The sequence below is a fragment of the Cryptomeria japonica genome, chromosome 11, assembly GCF_030272615.1.
Source record: "Cryptomeria japonica chromosome 11, Sugi_1.0, whole genome shotgun sequence".
NCBI classification, from domain to species: domain Eukaryota; kingdom Viridiplantae; phylum Streptophyta; class Pinopsida; order Cupressales; family Cupressaceae; genus Cryptomeria; species Cryptomeria japonica.
The window spans coordinates 342,946,593-342,959,455 of record NC_081415.1 but is presented as its reverse complement, the minus strand read 5'-3'; the positions used below and the strand labels follow the sequence as shown (position 1 = coordinate 342,959,455).

Genomic DNA, 12,863 nt, shown 5'->3' with positions numbered 1-12,863 from the left:
CCGGTAAAGATAGTGTCTATGTTGTAATCTATATAGTTACATTTGAAACTTCTGTTTGATGCAATCTTTTAATTGCACATGTTAAATACTTTTGCACAAAGATTAAGCACATGACCATATAGATAACTGTACATGCATTGAGACATGTATGCACATAAAAGAATATGCCTAGAGACAAGGTTCCTTACATATGTAGGTACATAACTTTGAAGAGACACAATGTTGTGTATGTTGATATCTATGCACCGTGAGTGGCTTCCTTTGTGTGAGCATGTTTATAGGTGTGTGGTAATTTGCAGCTATGTCAAAATGTGTTTGTATGGTTTTTCTTTATAAATGTATATACCAATTTTCATGATATACACATACATGTGTACATATTTCTATACAGAAGCACAAGCACATACATACAATCATTTATGCAGTGGTGCATACATGCACATAAAAAAGATGTTGCAGATGGATTTACTTATGTATGCAGGCACATAACTTTCAAGATATATAAGATTGTTCATGTGTATATATATCTGTTCTGAATGCCTTCCTTTGTATGTACATGTATAGAGATGCATATATGGTTGTATGTATGTGAGTATGCAGCTGTGGAGGACCATATGTATGCATGTACGTGTATGGAAATATATGTAAATGCACATAGAAATCTATATGTATCTTTGTATATCATGATACATAAATGGAGATATTTATCTTTATGGATGGCAGTAAAATATTGGAGAGAACATATAAGGCAACAAACATTTACATAAATTGAATGAATACAAAGAAGAATACGAAAGCTGTTGGAAGCTCAAAACTTGCATTTTAATTTACAGTTCAACATTAATGAGATGCATAAGTGTGTCTGGACCAAGTATCAAAACGTATCTAAAAGGATTCAAAATATTACAATAAAAGAAAGAGACAGGTCAACAAAATGCTTTGAATATATAATAACAATAAACATAAAACAACATTGTACAAGATATTGAGTGTGCAAGAAACAACCGGTAAAGATAGTGTCTATGTTGTAATCTATATAGTTACATTTGAAACTTCTGTTTGATGCAATCTTTTAATTGCACATGTTAAATACTTTTGCACAAAGATTAAGCACATGACCATACAGATAACTGTACATGCATTGAGACATGTATGCACATAAAAGAATATGCCTAGAGACAAGGTTCCTTACATATGTAGGTACATAACTTTGAAGAGACACAATGTTGTGTATGTTGATATCTATGCACCGTGAGTGGCTTCCTTTGTGTGAGCATGTTTATAGGTGTGTGGTACTTTGCAGCTATGTCAAAATGTGTTTGTATGGTTTTTCTTTATAAATGTATATACCAATTTTCATGATATACACATACATGTGTACATATTTCTATACAGAAGCACAAGCACATACATACAATCATTTATGCAGTGGTGCATACATGCACATAAAAAAGATGTTGCAGATGGATTTACTTATGTATGCAGGCACATAACTTTCAAGATATATAAGATTGTTCATGTGTATATATATCTATTGTGAATGCCTTCCTTTGTATGTACATGTATAGAGATGCATATATGGTTGTATGTATGTGAGTATGCAGCTGTGGAGGACCATATGTATGCATGTACGTGTATGGAAATATATGTAAATGCACATAGAAATCTATATGTATCTTTGTATATCATGATACATAAATGGAGATATTTATCTTTATGGATGGCAGTAAAATATTGGAGAGAACATATAAGGCAACAAACATTTACATAAATTGAATGAATACAAAGAAGAATACGAAAGCTGTTGGAAGCTCAAAACTTGCATTTTAATTTACAGTTCAACATTAATGAGATGCATAAGTGTGTCTGGACCAAGTATCAAAACGTATCTAAAAGGATTCAAAATATTACAATAAAAGAAAGAGACAGGTCAACAAAATGCTTTGAATATATAATAACAATAAACATAAAACAACATTGTACAAGATATTGACATTGCAGATTATAATTTGAAATGGGCAGGGAAAGCGTGGTGAAATAGTACAATATAGAAATCATGATTTTGAGATCAGGAAATGTGTTAAAACAACATAGGTTGGAGCTATTGGTTCTTGTTTTAATGTTTGCGTCAATGTGTAATCTGTATGGTTTGTTTCTTATCATATTTGTACAGCATAGTATAAATATAGTTATAAAAAATAAGTGTTTTTGGAAAACATGGTTGTTCAATAATTACATAACATAAAAAGGTACAAAAGGATCTAAGATAATAAGCTGGAAAGAAGGGAAACTGCATTTGATTTTTTTTTGTATGATTGGTAGCATGACAGAACAAAAGCAATGTCAAAAACCAAAAGTCCTAGGCAGCCCAAAAAACACTTTAGATAGTGTCGATATAGACAACGACTGATAATTTAGTTCTGTTTGTCAATGACCACTAAAAACTAGGAACAAGCTATATATTGTATGAAGATCAAAAGGCACGTGGAAAGCATCACTATCCAATTGGTTTGGAACTATGCAGTTGTAGTCATCTGAGCAATCTCTGCAAGCAAAAGAGCATTTTCAGCCTGGTAATCAATCCTGGCAACTTTGGTTATCGTTGCTTTGAGCCTGGGTTCTGAATTGTACATGTCTGTTGTAATAGAGAGTGTGAAAACAAAGGAAGACAAAAGGACATGCTTGATAATGGACTGAGGCGTTTTTTGTGTAGTCAAATCGTACTGCAGCATGTAAAGCTCCTTGGCAGATATTTGCAGTATATTTGTGCCAACCTCATCAAAGGCAGTAGCCCAAAGAGCCCCTGTATGATCTTGGAGCTTCATCTGCAATAAGTATTTGTAATTGCATTCTGGCACAGCAGTTTGACATCTTGAACAAAACCATTGATTATCACTTTGCTGGGTGCATTTCTTTTTACATTCTTTTCCATTAAATTTCAAAGGGCAGGCTGGATAGCAAAAAGAATCAGTTTTAATGATTCTCACAACAGCCCTAATAGTACTTTCAACTGTTTCAGAGAGAACACTTGTACGCTCTAAAACAACTGTGATTGTCATCCTACTGTATTGTGAGTTAAGCTGGCCAGCAACACATGTTAGCGGTAAAAGGGCATCTGAAATCTTTCCTCTTGACATAAGTGTCTCTGTTTCAGGTATAGAAGGGTTTATATTTAGGGTTGTTGCTGTGGTTGTGTTGACCACCTTTCCATTGAAATAACCAACACGAGCATTTCTGACTGCAAGGACAACAGCTGTTTGGGTTGTGTGCATGCTCTTCAAATCTTCACCTAGCCCTTGCCATGTTTCTCCCCATAAGTTAACATCGATAGTAAAAGCTGAGGCATCATTTATTTTTACAATTCTCTTTGTTACTTCGCTTCCATCCTTCCTGCGAATTAATGAGGGTTCTCCAACAGCAACTACAATACCAATAACATCAACTAAAGTGTTGTTGGTGCAGTATGTAATTTCATTGATTGGTGTGAATTGAGAATTATTTGCTTCACATTCAACAACATCATCACAACGCTTCAATATTGAATTGTTGTCCAAAGTTATCTCAAGATGGCTGTTAAGCTTATTCCATTTAGTGTTAGCTTCTTTAACGCAACCTTTTGACACAGTATAATATGTTCCTGGTTCAACCCTATGATAATGCATTTCTGCTACATCGCCAAAGCAAGTTATCCTAATTTCAGTACCTTCACTATCTATCATGTCAAAGCTAAATACTTGGCCAGTGGACTTTGGTGTACTGTATTGATGCATCTTCCTCTTGTTTGTCACACGCCCCTTTATTGTCCATTTATTTTGGAAGGGGTTCAAGGCTTTAATCGGGCTGATATTAACAGAAGGTTCGTGCTGCACAGGTGGGAGGTGAATTCCAAATTTAAGGGATCGTTTAGTTGTGGCAGGTGTGTCTCGACCCAACATTTGTTGTTCTTGCTCTTTAAACAGATATCTAGGTTTCCCAAGCAATGGAGAATTGGTAAATTTGACAGCAAGGCTGAATATTATTATAGTCCTGTAAAATGAGCAAAATAAGAGGTTGAATAATCTGGATAGTGTGGAAAGGGGGATTTGAAAAGGCAAGAAGAAACCAACATAACATATAGAGGGCCATACCTTGAGTTCCAAACATTTCTACAAGCATAGGCTGTCAATGATAGGATAGTGCCAATCTTTAATGTCTCTGAAAGCAGCAAACCACTATACTTAGGTGGGAGGATCGCCAATTGCATGTGTGTGGCATCAGACAAAACAACCTTATATCGGGCATTGTCATTTTCATCGTCTATCAATTTTTCAAAAGACAAAAGCTGAAGCAGTGGAGAGGGGACATCATCCCCAGCGTTGATGCAGAGCAGTGCATGTGGGGTCAATTGTAGATGTTGTTCCACTTCCTACAAGGATAATAGAAGACAACCAAATAGATACACAAGGTCATGTACATTCATACGCATTGGCATGGGCATGACAGCCCTTTTTTTGTTTAAGCTTCCAATTTGTATTACTAGCTATGTGTGTTTTTGTTTACAGGTTTTTTTTTGTGTGCATGGACAGATTATAGATTGATGTATTGGAGCATACAAATGCACAAGGACAATGTAGAGAACATCTGTTTCAATCTATTTATATATATAAATACGTAAATAGATGCAAAAAAATAGTTCAAGCAGCGAGACATGTTGGTATATGCACTTGCATTGATGGATGAGAAGTCTACGGAAAACTAAAGAACAAATAGAGATATAATCTTTGTAAATAAGATGAATAAGAGAAAACAAATGTATAAACAAGCTCACCGAAGTTTCTGTAGAAGGTTGTTGCGAGGCAGCAGGAGAGGCCATCGGAGATGACATGGTGGCCACTGTGTTTGAGAGATGAGGAATGGGGTTTTGAACGGTGAAATAGTGAGTCTATGTCACAACAATTAAAACAATCGAATATATTTTAACGGTAAGCACAACTCATATTGTACTTGGGATCAAGAGAAAATCTTCAGTCCAATGAGATCGCAATGAAATTTCAAAGTTACAATCAGCAATGTATATGTATAGTTTGAAGACAAGCACTTATCAAGAATACTTGGAATAGGTTTGTCTGCTTTCAAAGAGTTTTAGTGAAAGGAAAAATAGAAAACGCTCTAATCAGTGATAAAACAAGTGCTGCATAGATACAATAAATGCTTTTTAGACTCCAGTAAATTTCTAATTACTTATATATGCACAAATGTTCAATATTTAGGTTTAGTTGACTACATCCGTGTTGGTTATTTCGTGATCTATTTATGACACATTAGTATAGCATATTTGTCTCAAGTGTGTTTTTTGATTCGATGAATTCTCTAAATATGCGTGAAAAAAAACAATTATATTCCGACGTGATAAGCTACATTAGATGAAATTAATGAAATAGAATGAATTTTGTATTTGGTGTTGCGAGCTATTTAAGGCTGTACATTAAATGCGAACAAAGTTAAATTGATTTCATAGCTTCCTAAATGTACGATGTTCAGAGTATTTAGTTGGAGGGCCAGTTTCGTAGCGATCGATGGGTATAATTAATTCACAAATCTTAAGACATGCAATGCTGTCCGAATTTAAAATTAAATGGTCAATAAGTGCGTCTTTTGATATTCTGTATTTTTTCTTCACTGGAAGACATACGGTTCAACACTACAGAGGTCTAAGTGGCAAATCCTAAAACTCTTAATTCCTTGTCCATTCTTCTTCTATAGAAATATTCCTTCATGCTTTACCTTAAGCAGATTTTCACAATTTAAAACCTGCAATCTTCGGAGTTATGGCCATTTCTAAGAAGGAAAAGAAAATGGAAGTTTACGAGAACTTGGAGAAGATTGAGCAATTGGAGAAGGAACTTATGGTAAGGTATACAAAGCGAAGGACATTAACACAGGTCAGTTTTTTGCGCTTAAGAAGCTCAAGATCGAGAATAATGATGAGGGAGTTTCTGTCAGCACACTAAGGGAGATATCACTCTTAAGGGCACTTTCTAATAGCCGTTACATTGTAAGGTAAGAAATGTATACACCACCTCAATGTAGACTATGAATTTGCAAAAAAAAGGTACACAAATATTTCAAAAAAGATTGTGTATGAGCTTTGGGTTTCACAAACAATGAATTGACTCTGCATTGGATGTTTTATCAGATTGGTTTCTCACAAGCTTTACTTTTTTAGTTGAGAGGGGCGTAACCGACTTGAATAACCATTAAAAAGCTTATGTCAAAACAATGTAGAAGAATTGAAATATGATGTCATCTTACCATTTTAGTGACCCATTATCATGTTTAAGTTCTGTGGTACTGGTTGTTTCTCTAAAATTTAGTGAGCTTAACAGTCATAAGTATCAAGATAACCATCGTCAAACAAAATAAAATAATAATCAAACTATGAGAAAATTGGCATAGAAGTTAAATGACAGGGCAATAGTGGCGGATTTAGCCATCGATAAAATCGTAAGAACAAAGGTATCTGCAAGCTATGCAACTTCAAAAACTTACTAAACATGCATGTTTTAAATTTGCCTCTTATACAGTGATGTTAAACAGAACCATACAGATTTTATTATCACAGTAGAGTATATTAATTTTTTGGGTGATAGAATAGTTCATGGAAGTCTGTTGCCTTCATGGAGACCCTGTATTAAAACTTGTTAATAACATTGGGTTACATCCCTGTTGGTTATTTTGTTGCAGTTTATAGAAGAGAAGATAACTGCACAATGCCATTTTGCTTGCTATGGTTAAAACCCATGTCGTATCAGTGGGTGAAATTGCAGCAAACCTAAAGAAAACCCAAAAACATCGGTTTAATTCGCTCGTTTGCATTTTTATTTTGCTTTTTCCTGAATCTGAAACACTTAAATTATGTAGTAGTAATTATCAGACGTATTGCACTTTAGGGTTTGTAGTCACCAGATCTGGAAATCTGTAGCCCGCCATGTGCAACCGCCAGACCAATCTTGAAGTTACTAATTCTTTTTAGTCCTAAGGAGCTTTGAACTCAGCGATTTAAGCCCCACACCAATGTCTTAAGTGTGCTTTTGATTCAGCGAATCCTGTAAATATGTGTGGGGAAAACAATTATATTTGGATGTCTTTGAGTTTGACAAATATCTCTAAATTTAACTATGTTCTATCATCTGTATTACCAGATATGTTTTCTTCCCTCCAAAAGCATTGATCTCTTCATCTTTAAGCATTGGCTATTTTCAGAGGTAGTTTTGACGCCATACCATTTTTAGGTTTCTAAACTTTTAGCTTTACCTGTAGCATCACTTATTCTTGAAACTGTTCATTGTTTGCCCCACTCTTAAAACAGCTTACAAATTCTTTAGTATATGGAATCATAAAGCTAGGCATTCTAATAGGTACCATGCATTTAGGTTGAATAAATTAATTTAGAAACATTGTGTATAATTCAAAGCTTGATAGATTGATATTATTATGTTTTTGGTTCAGCTCTTCCCTATTAGTTTGTGCAAATTGAAGGTAAATTTTTTGCCTTTTAATTGGCTTGTTATATTTTTCATGGTGCTCATGAAAAATAAATCCCAAAACTTAAAATGTGTAGCTATTTAAGGTATGCTCACACATACACATTCATAATTGTAAATTTTATTCATTTAAGCTGAGAGTAGCTTCTGAGGTCAATTTATATAGTAATCGTTGCATTATATTATTCGAAGTTGTAAACAAAAGTTCTTGACTAACAATTAAAAATCTGTCATTTACTCTTCTTATTTTCTTGGGTTGCAGTATTAGATTTTACAAGCGAGGCGGCAATAGATGATGCTTGGATGCCATTTTCTTATTTGAGTGAATTAAATTACCTTCTTGGTGGTAGTAATTTTCATATTCGAAGAAGAGGATGGAGTTGATTGAAAAGTTGTTCTTGAATCAATATCTGGATCTGTCATGACTTGTGGAGTTGTGTTTGGAGATTCTCATGCTGCACCTCCCAGGCAAATCTTTCAACAAGAGAAGGAAGGTGGTTGCACATAATTCCTATAAAATTATTTGAGTCATCTATATGGCAAAGAAATGAAATATAAATTTATGTTTCCACACCTTAACTAAATTGATTGACTGTCAGAGGTGCATGGTATTAGGTCCAAGTTTCTAAGAGTCCAGATCTTGTTTTTAACTTTATGGCTTTGGTTTGCCAGTCTTGCACTGTGCACTACATCAGTAAACTTTATGACTTCGGCTTGCCAGTCTTGCACTGTGTACTATATCATTTACTGATATAGGAAAACTCAATGGTTGAGTAATTAAAAGTTTTGGACTTGAATAAATCATAGTGAAATCAAGTCCATGTTAATTTATGATAAGATCCATTGCAAAAACTGTTCAATTATATTGAGTTAGAAACTTGGGCGAGCAATACAACATGGGTATGGCAATTTTCAATGTGTATTTGCAGTTTTCAAATTAAAAATATATCAGAAACTGGAAAGAGACTACTTTGGAAAATTGGAATGATTTCAACCTTGAACATAGAAAATACATTTTCTAAGGTTGATTTTTTGTATATAGATCGAAATGTTCTCAGGGAGATTGGTTTCCAGTGGACTTCTTAAGACTACTTGTTTATCCGTTCTGGCTACTAAATACAAACTAGTTATGCAGATGTTGGGACAACCAGCTTTCCATGTGCAACTAGAATCTTTAAGAGTCTATAATGAAGAATGGGATAACCAACATTCGGATTATGTAGAAATAAAAGCACCAACTGTTTATAGCTTTGACGTCTCTCTAGTTAGCGAAAATTGGAGATAAGAATAGAAAGTGCACCTCAATGGGTGCTTAAAATTATTTTTTGCATTGTTCTAGAGGTTAATGAAGGAATAGGAAAAAGAAAAGCAGCGACCATACCTATAGCCAAAGATATGTGTTCAAAAAGTATTTCCTCAAGCATGAATCCTAGTAATATTGTATATTGCTTGTACTTGTTGTGCACCTACACACATTATACAAACTGTGTTAGTAGAGACAAGGCACACCATTTGTTTTTTGAATGTTGTGTAATGAATAAAACACAAAGAAATTCTTTTAATTTTTTGGAAGGATTTATCAGCTAATTTTTAACAATAAATTTATAGAATGCCAGCAAAAATATAATGAATAAACAGTAAATGCTAGTTATTTTTTTTTTTTTTATTGTTAAAAATCGATGAGAAAATCTTATGGCATTCAACAAATAGTTCATGTGCCTCGTCTTTTCTAACACATTTTGTATGACATTGGTAGGTATGGTGACCGATTTTCTTGTTTCTATTTCTTTTTCTATCTCTATTAGATCAGTCCTTTGATTTCATAAGTTTAGCTCTATGACTATTTTTAGTTTTATGAATTTCTTCATTTGGCTCTTCCATGATCTATAGTTCAAACTCTACATTGTCACTATTCTACTATCCAAACAACTTGTGATTTGTTTACAATATGAAATAATGCTAAAATGTAGACATTAGCTTGCTTCTACAAACAATACTGTTGATAATCACAATTCAAAATCAATTGCATTACATCTGTTGTACTTCACAACTACATTAGCTTGCTTTGTCAAACAACACTGCTGATAAGCACAGTATTGCATTGATGAATTAAAATAGAATCTTTATATATAGAAGAAATATAGTATTCTTGATTAAATTCTTCTATTGTTGTGCATATGAGATCCTTGGTGGGAGATCACTTGTCGGTTATGTTGAAAGTCTATCTATAGTGGTTACAGAAAACCTAGTTGAATGGAATTAACTTAAATGAAAAATTATAGAAAACCGCAAAATTCAAATCTGTGGAAGACATGTGTGATATTGTAAAGCTCAATTGACTGGAATGAAGCTGAATGCAAAAGTATAGCAAAGCCCAAAATTCAAATCCTAAAGGCATGTTAGATATTGATACTTGAGCTGATGAAAACTAAATGCAAAATTGTAGCAAAGCCCCAAATTCAAATTATCATAACAGATGTTTAGCATTGAAAGCCTACTTGAATGGTATGATATAAAAAAATAAAACATAAGTTACGGTAAAACCCAAAATTCAAATCCACAGAAAACTTGTCTGGTATTAAAAGCTAATTGAATGGAATAAACATAAACCTAAAACTATGGCAAAACCCCATATTCAGATCTCCATAAGACATGTTATGTACTGGAAGAGCCACAGAATCTGCTGTAAATCATAGAACTATTCCAACTTTATGTGGCGAGGAAAGAATTCTCCGGCTCTTTGAATCCACTCAAACCTCAATTAAAAATAAGTCACCCTCTAAAGATTTCGTGCTTTAAACAAATTTTCAAACTAAGGATCCAAATGCCGAAATTGTAGAAGACAAGGATCACAATATATATACTCTGTTTCTAAATCTTGGACTAGAAAGATTTCTGCACAACAAAGTCTAACATGAACGAATTGGGCGGATTATAGATTCAACATAACTCAGAATTCGGACTCAAAATTGAATATAAATGCACACATATTATAATCAAACTTGTAGATTTGCAGGAAATTAAGCTCTGGCAATGATATCAGGCAAACAATAAACATAAGTTACGGTAAAACCCAAAATTCAAATCCACAGAAAACTTGTCTGGTATTAAAATCTAATTGAATGGAATAAACATAAACCTAAAACTATGGCAAAACCCCATATTCAGATCTCCATAAGACATGTTATGTACTGGAAGAGCCACAGAATCTGCTGTAAATCATAGAACTATTCCAACTTTATGTGGCGAGGAAAGAATTCTCCGGCTCTTTGAATCCACTCAAACCTGAATTAAAAATAAGTCACCCTCTAAAGATTTCATGCTTTAAATAAATTTTCAAACCAAGGATCCAAATGCCGAAATTGTAGAAGACAAGGATCACAATATATATAGTCTGTTTCTAAATCTTGGAGTAGAAAGATTTCTGCACAACAAAGTCTAACATGAACGAATTGGGCGGATTATAGATTCAACATAACTCAGAATTCGGACTCAAAGTTGAATATAAATGCACACATATTATAATCAAACTTGTAGATTTGCAGGAAATAAAGCTCTGGCAATGATATCAGACAAACAATGAACCTAACCTGTAGTCAAAGCAGGGTATCTAGCGAGCTCCTGTCGGTAGTTGTCGATGAAGCTGGCGACGTATAGAGTCTGGTAAAGGGCTTGAGCCTACTGATGCCAGCAAACACAAACAGAAGAAGAAAGTTAAGACAATACAACAACATCTAATGTGCTCAATGTTTTATCCTGATTCTAGTTGCAGGGTTTCGCAGACAAAATGCATTAAAAAAACAGATTCTAGTTACCTGCGTATGAGGGGAAACATTACAATTTATTTTCCTAATTGTTATAAATCTACAAAACGAATTCTGAGACAACACTGCGCCTTTAATCATGGAAAGTAAAAACCGTAACTACAGGGTTTCGTTGATGAAATGCAGGAAGACAAACAAAAACTTACTTGCGAATGAAGGGAACATTACCACTTGAATCCCATAATTATTGATAGACCACAAAATGAATTTTGTAACAGAAGTAGGGCTCCATCCATGAAAGGTTGAAGAAACTAAAAATCTAATTACAAGTTTGAATAATAAAATAAACAAATACAGAATTCCACTCAATTGGGTATGAAGGGAGAATAAAAATTTTAAGTTACCTGTATGTACCTTCTTCAATCTGTTTGAGCTTTTCGAAGAAATGTATGCTGTGAGAACACCATGCAAGGGCTTGCTTCAAATTGAGCTAAACAAAAAACAATACGAGCTAAATCCCTACTCCGTGCTTCTTAATTGTTACATCAGCAAATGATGAACTGGCCTGCACCTGCAGTGTACAGGTGTTACGAAGACAACACGTGAAATAAATGCCATTCCCCAGTTGATGCCCGACGAAATAAACCCTTCGAGTTTGCAACATGCGAAGTAATGTTTCCAACTGCCAGTAATAAATGGCAATTATGAATGTGTGTCCGGTCAAATAAATATCGGCTTAACAAGCAAGTGGCAACTTTCCGCCTTTTTTCCCGATGCCTTTTCCGGATGGCTGACACTTTCCCGGCAAGGAAACCCCCATACAAAAAGCCTATCGGCTTAATTAAATAGTTATCCTAAAATTGAATAAATCTAATTTATTTAATTTCCCCAAATTGCAACCAAATTGAATTAAATTATTTCAATTAAATCCTATTATCCCTCCATCCACTTGCAAAATCCCAAACCCCTTTCTAATCCCTTCTAGAATCTTCTAATCGCTTCTAATTAACCTAACCCCTCCTCTAAACTTTGTCACATCCCTAAGCAAAGGGAAGTCACTTCTCAAAACCTCAAAGTCTTTGATAACCATTAAAGGTTTTCAACCTTCAACCACTAAATGGCTCAAAGTCTTTGAAGACCATTGAAGGCTTCCAACCTTCAACCACTTAATCCCCAAAGTCTCCAATAACCATTAATGGTTAACTCAAACCCTCCTACATGGTTAAAACATTTGTTTTGACTCAACCTCTACCCAACCCAAAGGTCTCATCAGGCCTTTAATGCTTTGACCATGATTATCTCTTAATCATTTGCACAAAGGTTTATCCTTGGATTAACTCCTAATCCAGTGGGTAATCCTAACTTAGACTTGACCCTTAGCCTCTAGATAACCATGAGGTCTTCTTAGGCATTCAATGCCTCCAACCCCTTCTTTCAACCCAACCCTATGTTGACACTTGTCACCATTTCATTGGTGCCAATTGTGCACATGGATCCCCAACTTTCAAACTCAACCCTTGATTAAACCATTCAATCTTGACCATCTATTGCCCTGTTTGTGCTATAAATAGAGCTC

At 34.4% G+C, this 12,863-nt stretch overlaps 1 protein-coding gene and 1 long non-coding RNA gene across 2 annotated transcripts; both read right to left on the bottom strand.

The window, feature by feature from the left end:
* Window positions 1-2,516: 2,516 nt before the first annotated feature.
* Window positions 2,517-4,477, bottom strand: LOC131032157 (replication protein A 70 kDa DNA-binding subunit A-like). The gene is made up of 3 exons (XM_057963088.2): window positions 4,454-4,477; window positions 4,128-4,405; window positions 2,517-4,026 (listed from the first exon to the last, which is right to left on the bottom strand). The coding sequence occupies exons 1-3, from the start codon at window positions 4,475-4,477 to the stop codon at window positions 2,517-2,519; spliced, it is 1,812 nt and encodes a 603-aa protein (XP_057819071.2).
* A 194-nt stretch (window positions 4,478-4,671) lies between these two features.
* Window positions 4,672-11,881, bottom strand: LOC131032199 (uncharacterized). Its single transcript, XR_009359484.1, has 4 exons — window positions 11,692-11,881; window positions 11,114-11,201; window positions 8,905-8,989; window positions 4,672-4,921 (listed from the first exon to the last, which is right to left on the bottom strand). It is a non-coding gene; the product is annotated as an uncharacterized LOC131032199 (long non-coding RNA).
* Window positions 11,882-12,863: the final 982 nt, after the last annotated feature.